General features: G+C 42.6%; 1 protein-coding gene across 5 annotated transcripts; it reads left to right on the forward strand.

Moving 5' to 3' along the window:
• The first annotated feature begins 845 nt into the window (after nt 1-845).
• On the forward strand, nt 846-9,930 carry ABRACL (ABRA C-terminal like). Of its 5 annotated transcripts, XM_045572989.1 has the most exons (4): nt 866-966; nt 4,381-4,500; nt 5,718-5,784; nt 9,355-9,930. In XM_045572989.1, exons 3-4 carry the CDS (start codon nt 5,724-5,726, stop codon nt 9,537-9,539), a joined length of 246 nt encoding a protein of 81 aa, XP_045428945.1. In that variant the 5' UTR covers nt 866-966; nt 4,381-4,500; nt 5,718-5,723; the 3' UTR covers nt 9,540-9,930. The 5 variants fall into 5 exon arrangements, with proteins under 5 accessions (XP_036270856.1, XP_045428945.1, XP_045428946.1 ...); XM_036414963.2 differs by lacking the exon at nt 4,381-4,500 and having other exon boundaries at nt 846-966; XM_045572990.1 differs by lacking the exons at nt 866-966; nt 4,381-4,500 and adding an exon at nt 973-997.
• Nucleotides 9,931-15,804: the final 5,874 nt, after the last annotated feature.

Below are 15,804 nucleotides of genomic sequence, written 5' to 3' on the forward strand. Positions count from 1 at the left end.
GGCCAGTTTATGGACTATGTTCTTGGACCACGTGCTCATTCTGAATCCAATCGGTAATTGGAGAAGGGGGTGCTTTCTGGGTGGTTGTGGGTGCAACCTCTGCCCTAGGAATGGTTTGGGTCACCTCAGCAGAGCCTCGATTTCCTTTCCAAAGGGGACTCCAGCAAGCATCTCTCTCTCTCTCTCTCTCTCTCTCTCTCTCTCTCTCTCTCTCTCCCCCACCCAAACACACACAAACACACACACACAAAAAAAAAAAAAAAAAAAAACAAAACAAAACAAAAAAAAACCCCACAAAAACCAAACAAACATTGATTGAAATGTATGAATAAGTGGGCTGCAGTTGAATGTACGAAGTCAGACACCTCTATCCACCCAGAATCAAGAACTAGCTTTGTCCATGTAAAATTTCTTTGCAGTAAAACGAGCAAAGTTTTGTTTGCAAACCACACCATCCTGCTGTCTTGCTGATTTCTGGAGACTCCTGCTCCTGGCATAGAGAGCCAAAGTCCCGTTTCTCCTGGGAGACCTCAGCATTCAGCAGGTTGGGGCGCTTCACTTCTGCTGGAAGAGAGACCTGGGCAGGAGGAAATCACGCGTCCGATGCAGGGGGCTGGGGACTCCTGGCTCTGGGCGGCGCGAAGGAAAGGTGGCGGCCAGGGAAAAGGTGAAGATCTGGGTCCCTTTCCCAGTTGTCTGGAACCGGTCCCCTTATCGGGCGCCTCCACTCCCGAGTTTCTTCCTCGCTGGCTTGTCCCCGGGAGTGTGGGCGGCCCACTTCCTGAGCGCAGAAACTCTCACCACGCCGTTTCCTCCTCTTCCTCCTCCCCTCCCCGGCTCGCCAGCTGTCTCTGTGCCTCAGTCACTTCCTACCTCTGCCTCTTCCTCCTCGGAGCGTAGGATCCGATCCCCCGCCCCCGTGACGCTGCACCAGGCTTTGCACCGTCCGGCAGTGGAGGCGGAGAGGTGAGCGCGTCCCCGGGGAAGAGGTGGCCAGGTACCGGGGAGGCCAAGCTGCGGGGAAATCGTGGGCTGCGGGTGGAGAGCCAGGGCGCGGGGAGGCTGCTCCAGGAACTGGGCTGAGTTGGAGCCGGGGGGCGGGATGGGCGCGCCCCGCACCCCCACCTTCCCGCAGAGGTACCCATTCCGCTCGCGAGGTGCTCAGCGGGCCGGGCTGCGGTGCGGGGTTTCAGGAACCCGATCTGCAGAGCAGGGAGGGGGAGGGATGGGGGTGCGGGGCGAGACACCCACGAGCACTGGGATAGCCTCAAGGCAGCGGGTTCTGCGGAGCGGCGGGCGGGGGTACGGCTCTGGGGTCTCCTGCTTGTATGTGGGGTGCAGGGGGTGGGAGGTAGGGAGGAGACACGGGGGGTTCGTGGAGCAGAGCAGGTCCGTTTTCCGTGCCTGGTGTGGGCGCTCGGGGCTCGGGGCGCGCGGAGACAAAGGCTTCCGGGACGCGGCCCTTCCCGGGGAGGCCGCCCAGCCCGCGGTGCTGCCCCGGAGCAGGGGGTCGAGTCCCGCGTTCCCCAGCTCTGCGCCAGTGCGGGGGTGATCCTGGGACGGCCTCTGGGGACGGGATCTGGGGACACCTTCCGGGCCGGCTCCCCAACTTGGAGCCGAGATGACCAAATAAGGAGTGTGCGCGCCCGGGAGCCGGCGGGAAGGAGCCCGGCCGCCACCCTCTGACCCGCACCGGCTGCTGGGCTGGATGGCTTGGAGAGGCTGGAAGAGTGGCCCGCCCTAGCACATGGAGTTGGCTTCCGATTCCCCGGAGGCTGCAGTCCTTCAACATTGGGAAATGTCCAAGCAATGCTTCCAAACTTAAAAAAAAGGGCCCTACATAGATGCGCATTAATGGTAGAGCATCTTATCCCACGCCGAGTCCTCCGACATTCCGCTTTCTTTGTGAGTCCCACGCACGCTGCCCAATTACAGTCTCTGTCACAATCAGAGGGCCGCCTAGCATCTGCCACCGCCTTCCCTGAATCACTCGCCCCCACCCCCCTTTCCCTCCTCCTTTTCTCTCCCTTCCCCGCCCACTGGCCCACTGAGGGGCTCTTTCTTCCCTCTGCGCTGGCCGCTTCTGGCCTCATTGTTTTTGATCTTGCTGCTCACCCCAGTCCCAAGCCTGACAAAATGCCCTGGGCTTTCTAAGGATGGTGTAACAATGGATATTTCTGCCCCCTTGTCCCCGCTATATAATAAAATAAATAAATCATGCCAAGTTGTGTATGCTAGCAATAGTTCCTAGGCCTATTATTTCCCTACTTGGAGGGGTCTGGGCAGGGAGCCCTTCTTGCCCAGTAAGTGTTCTGCCTTAGAAAATACTCAGTTTGTAATATTTCACACAAATGCAACTCGATTGCATTTACTGCACTTTGCATAATAACTAGCAAAGAAAAAGAGGAACAAAAGGAGGGGGAGATGGAAGAGGATGAGGATGTGGTAGCAACAGCATTTAGTTGTGCTAGCGCCCCCTCACTACCCCCACCCACACTCCCAGGGGCAACAGCCGGTTTCATCATTCGTAAAATGAGGATAAATAATAAATACTCAGCAAGGCTCTTAGGATTACATGAATTAACAGATAAAGAGCCTCGCATGTAATTAATTATAAAGAAATGCTGGTTGCCTTCCCTTCTTAAAATTGGATGAGGATACATCTGTTTAACACGGTGCAGGTATTCACACTGTACAAAATAGAGGGATTTCCACTTTGAGTCTCATTATCAAAGCTTTGTCTGAAGTGTGTGGCTAGAGGTAGGTGGAAGGAGTGGCGAATGTGAAATTTTCAGAATGGGGGGAAATCATAGGACCTGAGAATTAGGACTGTAATTCTTTTGGACATTGCGCTCTCCCTTCTAACCAATGTGGGCTAATTTCCTCAACAACCTTCACAGATCCACACTACTCCTGCATTAATGCTTTCTAGGACAGGGTGTCACCTTTATTCATTGTCAAGCAGTATTGATTGTTAGGGAAATTTTTTCTTATATGGCTCCCAAATCTGCCTTTCTATTACATTTATCCATCTCATCTGATAGAGCAACATAAACAAACCTACTCACATAGGTACATAGAAGGAGCTTTAATTAAAAAAAAAAAAAATTGTGGTAGGTCTTCTCTAGGCTAACTTTATGAGACAAGAGTCTTTAGAATGCAAAGGACAGAAACTCATTCAAAAACACAAGCAAAACCAGGAAAGTTGGTTGGTTTATGTAACTGGAAAGTCCAGGGCCCTGTACTGGCTCAATCATTGTTATGTGGTTGGACTTTTCTTTGTGCCAGCTTTATTCCTGTCAGATTCTTCCCAGTGGTAGCTGTTTACATCAGGGATTGTAAACTTACATCTTAGAACCAGTGGGACAGTACCTCATTGTTTAGGATGAAATCACCTACCTATGCCCCCAATCACTTATTCTGGCTCTGAACCATTCCTGGAGTTTAGGGTGAGGCTCTATCCAAGATACATGAGTTTAGGGTTAGGAAAGACTTGAGCCAAACAAGAATTAGACTAATGATACCAACATGGGGAATGGGTGCTGGGTAGGTAAAAACAGCAGCTGTCCCCCATGTTGACATTTACAGATATGTGTTTTTTTTCTACTATAATTCTCATGGTATGTCTTTCAGTGTTGTCTTTTGGGTTTATTTCAGCTTATGAGGATCTCTCTTAAACTATATCTTGAATTGAGTATATAATGTTATAGATAAAATTCACCAACACAATGTTTCTGATATTTGGATGCTATAATTTTTATAGTTTTATGTAAATGCATGAATCTAAAATGTTGCATTTTATTGCAATACAAGCTTCTTAAATTGTAATAGTCTTACGTGTAATGTAGCAGATGGCAGTTGTGCTTTTAATTATTAGCTGATGGAAAATCTGAGGTCCCAATCAGTATAGTCTAAACATAGAAGTCATTCTTGTTTTAAAAAACTACAATCTGTCTGGATAATGTTTTTTTCCAAATTGTCACCCCAAAGTAGACTATTCACACAACCTCACCTTTTTAGTCTCTTATTTGATTTAGAGAATTTAGGATTGGAAAACAGACTGATGACTGACTGATGCATACTTCCTGACCCTCCTGTTGTCCTTTTCACTGTAGATTACTGCCTTCTTATGGAAACTCTTACTTATTTGACCCAACATGATCAGGGTTCTCTCTTCCACCTCCATCTGCTTTCCCCTCTTCTTGCTGGTATTTCTCTCCTCTCTAGCTGTTTGCCAGGCCCCTTTACTTTTCCGTTACTGTCTCTGTGGGCTCTTCCTCCGAGAGCTCCTCTCGATTCTCCACTTAGATCAGAAGCTTTATGGTGACAAGCCCATAGTTGTAGTTCCTTCCTCTCTCAAGCCTTTGCTATTTCTTTCAGCCCACGAGACCGATATTTATTGAACCTGTGCTCTTGGTGCCAGACAATCAAGCAGACAGCATTACAGTCAGATCCCTGCCTAGAGGAGCTTACTACCTTGCAGCGAAAGCTAAGAAATCGGTAATTCCTGTCAAATGAAATGATGAGGGTGGACAATGCTTTGGGGACACTCAGTGGGGAACTCTCCTACTCCAGGCTTCATGGAAGGCTTCAGAGGAAGTTGTATCTAAGCTGGAGCTGAATGTGGTGGGAGTTGGCCCAAGAAAGAAGAATAGTCATAGTCTGAGTTGAAGGAACAGTTGGATGTGAGAGATTGAGAGACATTTGAAGGACAAAAAGAAGCCCCATGTAACTGTAGCTAGAGTTCAAGAGGGTTGAGTAGAGGAAGCTGGAATGGTGGGCAGAACCCAGCCTGTGGAGGACCTAGTAGGCCAAAGTAAGTTAGTAGCTCCCATTATCTGAAGATGAATGGTCTTCACCACTACTTTATTGTAGTCAGGTATACTGTGCACTGTCCAGGGAAGGACATGTCCCTGTGTGTGACCCAGGAGTCATCGTTGCACTGACATGACATTAAAATTGCCTTGTATCAATCTTCCTTCCCCACTAGACTGCAGGCTCCCAGCTTAGGGCCTGCCTTTTCATCTTTTTTCTGTGCTTTTGTACATGCTTTTCCCCATGCATTGAACACCTGTCCGCCTGGCCTACACCTCCCCAGTTACCTCCATGAAGCCTGTGGCTTCTTTCTCTGTACTCCCATAATGCCTTGGACCCATCAGTCAAGGAGTACAGTCACACTGCTATGCATTCCAGGCCTTTCTTCCTTTCAGGAGGGTCAATTGCCCTGGGAGCAGGTCTTTGTGTCACTCACCTTTGTATTTATTATTTTTAAAATATTTATTGTTGGAAGTATTACATATATTCCCCCTTTTCCCCATGGACCTCCCCGCCCCACTCCGCCTTCGCCACCCTATTGTCTGTGTCCATGGAAGAGATCAACCAATGAACTCACCTTTGTATTTTTGATGGCCTGCAGCTGCACCATGAAGAAGATGGACTTAGAATTAAGAGTGGGTGCAAGGAAAATGGCTGCATTCTTCCCAACAGAATGTGTGGACTAAGAGTGGGATCAGCCCAGAGGGAAGTTATGCAGATGGAGGGAAAGAGGAAGTGCTCTAGTACTTCCATTACATTGCACAAGTAGTTTTAGGAAGAGGAGCATGGAAAATTAATACTGACAATTGCTACATAAAAGAAAGGGCCCTTGGATTTGGCAAGAAGTGCTTAATGGAATGTAGAAATGGCAATAATATAGATTTTTTTGTTTTCTCCCTCAGGCAGCAATGAATGTGGACCACGAGGTTAACCTCTTGGTGGAGGAAATTCACCGTTTGGGTTCAAAAAGTAAGTATTATAACACAGATATAGTATTTCTATTGAGCTTGCTTCAGAGCAAGAGGACCAGCATTTCTGTCATCTCCCCTTTTTGGTCTTCTTTTTTTTTTTTTTTTTTAATATATTTTATTATTTTGTACAGAGAGGAAGGGAGAGAGATAGAGAGCTAGAAACATCGATGAGAGAGAGAATCATCGACCAGCTGCCTCTTGCACACCCCCTACTGGGGATATGCCCGCAACCAAGGTACATGCCCTTGACCGGAATCGAACCTGGGACCTTTCAGTCCCCAAGCCGATGCTCTATCCATTGAGCCAAACCGGTCTCAGCTCCCCTTTTTGGTCTTCTCTAGTCATTTTATTTCTTCATTAAATTTGGTATGAGCAGAAGCTCCGGCCAGGGTCATCATCACTGAAATATACAAAGAAAAAATAAACTAGGCATATAAAAGTTAGTATGGGCTCAACAACTGAGTTTAATCATATGGTCAGTTACTATTTGTTGGAAATCTGTGCATGCAAGCACTGTGTTAGGTACAAGTGACATAAAGTGTGTTCCTGCCCCTCAAAGATCTTACTACTACTTAGTTGCGAAAAATAGATAAAAAATGCATGAGCTAATTGTCAGAAAAAATGGTATGCTAAGCTGTGAAGTGCTGTCATCCAATTTATTATAGTATGGTCTCAGAGAAAAAGGTCCTTTAAAACTGTAGTAGTTGGGGGCACTCAATGGATCTTTGGCTATTAGGTAAGACTCTGGAGTGTAGGACAGGTCAGTTCTGAAAGAAATGCATGAGCTGCATTTGGGATATTTGTGGAGAACAGGAGGAGACTGCGGAGGTTGCCATTTATTTAGTTCCTCAATCATACCAATGAATAATCTTTCCTAACCCCATTTTTCTCCCACCCACTTCACCATGCCCACTTGGTGGGAGTTTGGTGAGTCTTCTTTTCAACAATGATCCCTCTACCTGTGGTCCGCCTTATACATTCCCAGTTTCTCCGGAACTCTGTGAGGTCATGTTACTCTAGGGCACATGTGTCAAACACAAGGCCCGCGGGCCAAATCTGTCCCTCCAGGCCTTGCAATGTGGCCCGCACCATGCTGTCATCACTGCACTCCGCTGCGTTTCCATCACAATGACAGTTTATGACTGTTCAGTAAACCATTCGGCCCGCGATTTAGGCTGGATTTTAGATTTTGGCCCCTTCTCTGATTGAGTTCAACACCCCTACTCTAGGGAGTAGAGTAGTACTATTGTTTGATTGGTTAAAAGTACTAAAGATGTATTTCCAAAGATTCATAGAATTCTTTTTTTTTTTTTTTTTTTTTTTAGATCTTTCTGCGTGTCAGCTGAATGTTATTTGGTCAGATTCATCGCATTTAAAAGATTAGCTCTAGCCGGTTAGACTTACAGGATCTTTGGTTCGATTCTGGTTAACCCTGGTTTCAGGCTCCATCCCTGGCCCTGGTCAGGGTTTGTATGAGAGGCAAACAATTGATATGTCTCTCTCATACCAATGTTTCTCTCTCTCTCTGTCTCTCCTGCTCCCTTTCACTCTCTCTAAAAATAAATAGAAAAATATCTTCAGGTGAGGATTAACCAAAAAAAAGATAATAATAAAAAAGTAGTTTGAAAGTCTAACCTCTATTGCTTCTCAGCCTTTTGGCTAAGATGGAGTGTAAAAGTCTAGCCTCTATATCCCTAGCAGTGTTACTGTTCTGCAAGGGTAAACTGAGCCCACACTTTAAAATTGGCAGCTTTACAAACTAGAAGACAACAAGGTAATTATCATAACTTCTATAAGGATGAAAATACTTTGAAGATTGCAGTTTCACCAGGCCTTCTTGACTTAACCTGTTTCTGGTAATGAGTGACTTATGAATTGGAAAGTATCTGTGGAGATGTGTTATCTACTGACATGCTATGGTAAATTATTTAAGTTGTGGAATAAGTTATGATATAGATTAATCATAGTTAGATTAATCTCAATATAATATATTAGCTGAAGCTGGAAATTGATTAAGTTTTATCTGTTCCTTTAAAAATAAAATTCTATTCTCATTTTCCATTCAGTAGAAAAAAATTAAGTGGATAAAGATTATCTGGAGATTTAAATTCTTTCATTCAACAAATATTTCTTGAGTGCTGCTTTTGTGCTTAAGTGCTGGAGATGTAAAAATAAACGAAATTCCGTTTCAGCCCTTGTGGGTCTCTTGAAGAAAGACAGGCAAACTGAAAGCATGTATTGGGAAGCCTAGCCTGCTCATCTCTCCCCTCCCCAACTCATGCAAACCACTGATCATTTTACTTAGTTTTGTCTTTTTTTTTCTTTTCATAGTTTTTCCTTTTCTAGAATGTTCTTTAGTTAGAATCATTCAGAATGGAGTTTTTGCATCAGGGGTAGGTAACTGCAATAAAAGTTATCTTAATTTGAAAAAAAGTTCTCTTAAAACTACAGAATAGTTTAAAAATTAAACTGGTTTGGCTCAGTGGATAGAGCGCCAGCCTGCAGACTGAAAGGTCCCAGATTTGATTCCGGTCAAGGGCATGTACCTTGGTTGCAGGCACATCCCCAGTGGTGGTGGTGGTGTGGGGGGGCGGTGTGCAGGAGGCAGCTGGTCGATGCTTCTCTCTCATCGATGTTTCTAACTCTGTATCCCTCTCCCTTCCTCTCTGTAAAAAACCAATAAAATATATTTTAAAAAATTAAACACATTACCTTCTTTCACTTCGTAATATGTATTTAAGGCTCCTCTATGTCTTTATGGCTTGGTAACTCATTTCTTTTTATTATATACTTTAATTTAAGCATATATATATATATATATATATATATATATATATATATTGATTTCAGAGAGGAAAGGAGAGGAAGAGAGATAGAAACATCAGTGATAAGACAGAATCATTGATCGGCTTCCTCCTGCACGGCCCCTACCGGGGATCGGGCCTGCAACCCAGGCATATGCCCTTGACCGGAATCAAACCAGTGAATCTTTAGTCTGCAGGCCAATACTCCATCCACTGAGCCAAACCAGCCAGGGCTATATCTTAATTTTTAACATCTGTATTAAGATCTGGTCTCCAATCTAGATAATCTAGGTATCTCAGTAAATACAGATTTCTTAATTTTTAAAATCATCACTCTCTCCTGGGGGTTCTGAGTACATTTATAACACACTGAGAGAAGCATTGCTCCTGACTAGGTTATTTTTATTGATTCAACAGCTAACACAATTAAAAACATCAAAATTCAGAGAGAGAGAGAGAGAGAGAGATTGGTCCATAGTATTAATAGTAGCACTGTAGCACATCCACCTTTAGCAAATGTTGCTTGGTTTCTTCCAGTCTTTTTCCAGAGGATACTAAAGCTAAGACGTGTGCAACATGTTGATTTATTTCATCACTTTTTGGACCTGGCAAGAGGTTATACTGGATTTATGACTGTTCAGTGTTAAATTGTAATTTTGGTTAACCTATAGCTAGATGTGTATTAAAGATTATGTAGTTCTTCTATACATAGGGACAAGAAACAGACTTTGCATTGACTCACATTGTATTTTTTTTCAAACTAGATGCTGATGGGAAGTTAAGTGTGAAATTTGGGGTCCTCTTCCGAGATGACAAATGTGCCAATCTCTTTGAAGCCTTGGTAGGAACTCTCAAAGCTGCAAAACGAAGGAAGATTGTTACATACCCAGGAGAGCTACTTTTGCAAGGTGTTCACGATGATGTTGACATTATATTGCTGCAAGATTAATGTAGTTTGCTATCATTGTTCATTGTTATTTTCTGGTAAACTGGAATATTTTCAAGTCAGAGGAAAAACATGAGCATACTTAATGTATTTTTATAGAACTTTGTAAACAAAAGGAGACTCATTTTAGAAGTCCATCCTTTTCATATCTTGGAAGTAAATTTATGTATTACACTGTAAAATAAACAAAACCGATTATTTTTCTCAGGAGGCTGGTTGAAAAATGTAGGCATTGAGGCTTTTGTGGTGGGCGTGTGAGAGTGTTTCATAAATCATCCTTAGGCAATTTCCATAGATAATTGATATTCTGTGAAAGCAAGAAGCAAACTAAAGACCAGCTTCCACAAGGAATATTTTAATGTTTATGTAATAAAAACATGTTACTATCTTAAAAGTGTGTTGTCTTATTTTGTCATTGAAGATTTATGTGCCTCTCAGAATCGAGTTTTTGCATCAAGAGTAGGTAACTAATGAGTTATCTTAATTTGAAGAAAAATTGTCTTAAAACCTCAGAATAGTTTAAAAATTAAAAAGTAGAGGTGGTTAATGTTATGATTGGGTCCTATGAAAAATATACTGACTTTGATGCCTGTTGTATGCTTATCATTGAGTTAGGGAACACACCAAAACATGGGGACAAAATTTCACCTTCTAATTGGATTAGTAAGACCCACCTGACACAATACAGGATTGTCTGTAATTGCATGTTGCAGCCTGTAGTACAGGATTGAAAGTGATATAGAATCTCAAGGAGGGTAAAATCAGAGAAAGCATGACAGTTGGCAAAGGTATCCTAGAGGAGGCAGAATTCACATGATCCGAGTTGATCATCCAGAGGGGGAAAATGAGACTGGTGAGGGTGATGACTCAAGGTAAGACAGAGGGACACAAATTAGCAAGGCATGATCTTGTGGAAGGTCAGAGGACACCAGGTTGACAGGAATATTAGGGAGAGGGGTGATTCAGATTGGGTAACTGAGGTGGAACCTGGGAATCAGGGAGAAGAGTCTGAACAGAAATTGGAGCAGTGAAGTTCCATGATGACAATGATGTTCAATGCAGGTCGCTCTGACACTGGTAACTAGGGTGGATTGTAGAGAGTCAAGATGCAGTCAGACAAGCCAGCTAAAACATTGCCCAAGAATCTCAAGGGGGTGGTGATAAATGCAAAGATTTCCCTTTAGATTCGAGAGTCCTTTGCAATGGCTTCATATAGGGAAGTAGTTTCTCTTAATTGGATCCTGGCCTTAAAAATTCAAAATCATCAATTTGATTTCTTTTTGAGCCAAATTCACAGTGCAAATAATCCTTTTGGCCATAAACTGAATTCCAGTTAATCATCTCAGTAATGAGTGCCATAGGCTAAAGGTGGGTGGGAGTTAAATATTGTAAAAGGTGTACACAAACATTGTCATTCATGAAATGAAAACTTATAGCATCTACTTCGGACAGGTCACTGTGCTAGGCAATAGGGATTATTAAAGCAAAGCAAAACAAGAATACAATTTGATTCCAATTTTCAAAGAAAAACAAACCATTTGTGCAATATGTATTAAATATAGAAACTTTGTGTAAATGATATAGGGATACATATGCACAAATCATGAATTATTCTAGGGGGGAACAGAGAGGAAGTGAAGTTTGTCTTAAAGCAGCACAATGATTGGGAAGGACTTTATCGATGGTTGTTACTGCCTACAAAGGGAGAGGCAGCTAAGAAGGAAAGAAAGGGGAGTATTGAGAGTTGTGGTTGGAAAGGTTGGTTGAGGCATTATATTGTACTCAAGATAGAAAAAATAATTTTAAGTGTATGTCTTAATAATGATGAACTGTGAAATAATTTGATAAGTACTGCTGTTTATGACATAACTTTAATCGCAGGTCCCATAACAGTGCTATTTTGTATACTGAAATTATGTAAGACAATCAGTTAGTATAGCTCATCATTTTATAGTGAATGACTGCTAATTAAAAAATTGAAGTTACCACCTTTGCACTCAAGTTTCCTTAAGTTCCCATCACAGAAAATCCAAGCACCCTTTTGTGTCTGGGAGGCACATCTAAAAATAAGTTACAGAAAAGTTGACTTGAGGAATTTGTTTTAATTGAACACTAACAACTCAGATATTTCTGGTGTCTAAGCTGCTTCCTGTGGTTCCAGACAATAAAGGAAAAAAGGCCTATGGACTGATAGACAAAATACAAACATATGTGATGGCCAAGGGACAAGCCTTCTTTTCTCTGTGGTATGCAGTATTGGCCTCATTCATTTATAGCCTCGTATATCTAGGAAAAGCCAAGAGAAAGGCATGTGCTGTTAAGTTATTTATGATCAAATAATCTTGGAGTTCCCTCTTCCTTAGAAATAGAGAAATAGCTCTTCAAAGAAAAATCACTCCTCCAAAGCTTTTTTATGATGAGAAATCAGAAACGATCCTATTTTTCTGGAAGAAGAGTCTATATGAAGACCCATATCTTGTAGTTTTTATTCAGCTGCCTCAACAAAAGGTCTCATTAAAAACACACACACACACATACACACAAAACCCCCACTTATTTTTCTGCAGTTCTCCTTCTAAGAAGACACTTTGGGTTGGAAGGAATGGAGCCTCACTTAGCTAGGTATCTGGGATTAACAATTAGATCTATATGTGGCAGTAAGGAAGGTAAGGTAACTAGCTCACTGTATTTCAAGTTGGGGAAATGTGCCATGGTGGAGTTTCAGGAGATTTGGGACAACAAACCAGAGAGTATCAGGATAGCTTTGGTGATGCAAAAACTTTCTCAACATCTAAGTGCTCCGGAGATTCTGACTGAGTACAACTGGTAAGGCCCAAGCATTCCCCTGAGAAAGCATCTCCTGGGCTGGTTCCCCCAGGCCCTTTCTGATGCACAGCCCTGGGAGAGAACCATCCTGCAGGGCACAGAGCTCCCCTGTTAATAACACCTCTTGCTATTTTTATGGATCCAATTCTACTGATCTGCTTCTCTTTTTGCTTCTGGTAAGATTCCTCATCCTTTACCTTTCTCTAATTTAGGGGTGTCGAACTCAATCAGAGAAGGGGCCAAAATCTAAAATCCAGCCTAAATCGCGGGCCGAATGGTTTACTGAACAGTCATAAACTGTCATTGTGATGGAACGCAGCAGAGTGCAGTGATGACAGCGCGGTGCGGGCCACATTGCAAGGCCTGGCGGGAAGGATTTGGCCCGCGGGCCTTGTGTTTGACACATGTGCTCTAATTCATAGCTTCTATGTAAACTTTAGTTTGCCCCCTTATTACTTTATTAGTGTCCCTTGCTTCTAGCTGTCTCATATGCTGTATGTCTGGATTAAAATGCTTAGCATAAAGAGCCTGAGTAGCTTGGTTTGTGCATAGTTGACAGATCTCTTTGTGCCAGGCCACTCCATTGGTCATTGCCAGTTTAAGGATGGACAGGGTCAGCTGCTGTCCCCTGGACCAACCAGTTATGACTGAAAACAGGGGATGGGCAAAGCATGAAGCCTACAGCTACTGCACAGGGCTCAGCTGCCTTAGATGTGCCTGTGGGCATGACAGGCAGTATGATTGCAATCTAACAAAACTTTCCTCAGAGACCTCTGTGATTTATGGTAGACCATAAAGACAGCAACTTCCAATTTAGAGAATATACATTTAGAAATTTCCCTTTTAAGCATAAAAAATATTCCCTCCATATGTATACTTTCAGTATCTATGATTAAGAAAATACATAATACAAAATACATACTAAAAAAAAATAGAAAATATGAAAAGCCACTATGACTTCAGCAAAGATTTTGAATGTGTGCATCTTATTAACCATAAGATCAGTCTGTGTACTTTAAAGATAATAGCATATTTATTTATGTATACAAGGCACATCATTTATCCACAGAAAGTACTTGGTGCACATATGGTTTCCTGGATTCCTTGCTATAACTCTGTGGTTCCTTTGGGTTACTAGGTCCACAGGTTAGGCATGGTGTGTGGTACAATAACCACAGATCCTATATCAGGAAAGCCTGCATTTGAGCCTCAGGGCTTACCACTCACTAACTTCATTTCTCAGAGTCAGTGGTAGTTCTGCAGTTCCTCCTCTCCAACCTGGGGAGGTTGTGACTGCTTTAGCCCATGGAATGCAGTGGAAGTGATGTTAGTGGTTTCAGAGGGTAGATCCTAGAGATCTTTGTCTCTCTATAATGTTTCATAGTAACTCAACAAGCTGCTAGGAGGCTCTGGATTGGTGGACGGTATTTCCCAACTTGTACTAGTGAGCTTTGCTATATGGTAATCAGATGGCAAGCAAGTTTTTCATTGTGAAAATCCCCAACATCAACATTGTGTTTGGTTTTATGTTGTTGTTGGTTTTTTCTCCTCTGAAGCCATTAATTTTCTCTTGAGGAGAATCCAGCTGTCTTCTGCCAGGGTATATCTCATGATGCTGGCATTCTGGAAACAGAGTCCAGGAGAGGCTGGTCCTACTCTTCAGCCAGATTCTCTGTTTTCAGATCTTCCCACCACCCTTGCTCTGCACCTTTTCTGGGTTCTCTGGTGTGAAACTACTTGCTCTCCATTTTCCAGAGATTTTAGTCTCTGTAGTGAACAGGAGGGATAGTTGTCTGGATTCATGGGAAGGGAGAAGGGACCTGAGGAAGTTCCATCAGTTCAGTGTGCAGATGATCAACCAACCCCCCTGACTTCAGTCACACATCTCCTTTCTGCCTTTAGGGTTCCCCGGAAGTGCCATGTTCTGAGCCTTCCCAGGGCTCTGTGGGTTGGGTGGGCTTAGTTCCTGCTGGTATCCCTAACCATGGTGTTTAAGTGTCAGCTTTCTCAGGTCTATTGTTATCCTTCCAATTGCTTTGTAAACTCCAAAGATTATTGATATTGCATATCAGCTATTGTCTCCTCTCACATTCTCATTGTCCTTGTGAAATTTTGACTTCCTTTATTTGTTTGTTGCAGTTAAGAACAGGTTCAGAACTAAAAGAATATTAAAAAGCTGACCAATTTATCAAATTTAGTTGGAAAATCTCTTATTTTTTCTTACACCTGTTTGCTCTACTCTTTTTGCTCTAAGATTCCTGGAAATCTTAAATGCAGGAAATCCAGAGTTCATTTTTAGTTCTGCTTCTTCATCACCTGTGTTGGAGATCACTGCCATGCCAGCTCCCCAATGTATGATACAACTGTAACCCTCTCAAGACCAACTTTGCCTGATTCTTGCTGTCTCTGAATGCTTCAGCTTTTGGGTCATCCAGACAGAGATGAGGATGAGGATGAGGAAAGTAGGCATGGGTGCCAGGAGAAGCCCAGAAAGATTTCGTCTCTGGACCATGTGGGACTTAGGTCATCAGCTAACACAATCTAGGATCATTATGCTTTACTTCGTGTGCATGTGTTCTGCAGAAACTAAGGAGGAAGTGGGAAAAGAATTAGCATATCACATCAGGAAATAGTATATATTGCAAAATTTTAAAAAATGGGAGCAGAAAACGTAAGAGAATTATTTGGGAGCAGAATTTATTGGGACAACTTTATTTAATTGCCATATAATTCAATAACAGATATGTATCTCATTAAATAGGTGCCAAATTAATTTTGTGGAATGCACTACTTGATTAAAGTAGTAAATAGTCTAAACATATATTCAATATTTATTGTGTGTTGATGTTGTCATCAACAAAGAAGGAGCTTGCTGACATCTGACTGCACAGAAAGGCCAAGGTATTAGCACCAAAAGCACAGAATAAAGGTGAGGTATTTTTGGAGCCGGAGTTAACCACAGAGTTCAGTACTTTACCATTATAGACAGGAAGCAGTCAGCAAATCAAAGAACTAAATCCATGGCTTAGAGTCGTGGACAAATCTAATAACCTCTAAGGCTTGATTTCTCCTTATCTGTAGTATGGGGAAATAATAATAATACTAACTTTTAGGATTAATGTGAGGATCAACTGAAACACTAATTGCTCAATAATTATTAGTTGTTACTATTATTTGTCTTGTCAGGGACATTGTTGGTGGGGTTGTAATTGTTATCATTATGTTTTTCATGCAATACTGAAAGTAACCTGAGCCTCAAGGGTGACTTATGGCAAGCAGGGGATGTGTCACGGTCAAGATTTCACTATATCATACTTCCAGGGAAGGAGAGAAGGCTCACTGCAAGTCCTAGGACTAAATTCAGAGACACACTTACAAAAGTTAGTTTTCTTTTGGTAGATTTTTGTTTGAAGGTTAACTCTCCTCTTCCCATCATGCTACA

Source organism: Pipistrellus kuhlii, unplaced genomic scaffold (genome assembly GCF_014108245.1).
Source record: "Pipistrellus kuhlii isolate mPipKuh1 unplaced genomic scaffold, mPipKuh1.p scaffold_m20_p_5, whole genome shotgun sequence".
Lineage (NCBI taxonomy): Eukaryota > Metazoa > Chordata > Mammalia > Chiroptera > Vespertilionidae > Pipistrellus > Pipistrellus kuhlii.

What these genes read in the sequence shown, in the direction of transcription:
- ABRACL (XM_036414961.2), top strand. Translation starts at nt 5,406, where the DNA reads ATGGCCTGCAGCTGCACCATGAAGAAGATGGACTTAGAATTAAGA. An exon ending in AGATGGACTTAGAATTAAGA is followed by an intron (nt 5,451 to 5,717) that starts GTGGGTGCAAGG and finishes TTTCTCCCTCAG; the next exon opens with GCAGCAATGAATGTGGACCA. An exon ending in TCACCGTTTGGGTTCAAAAA is followed by an intron (nt 5,785 to 9,354) that starts GTAAGTATTATA and finishes TTTTCAAACTAG; the next exon opens with ATGCTGATGGGAAGTTAAGT.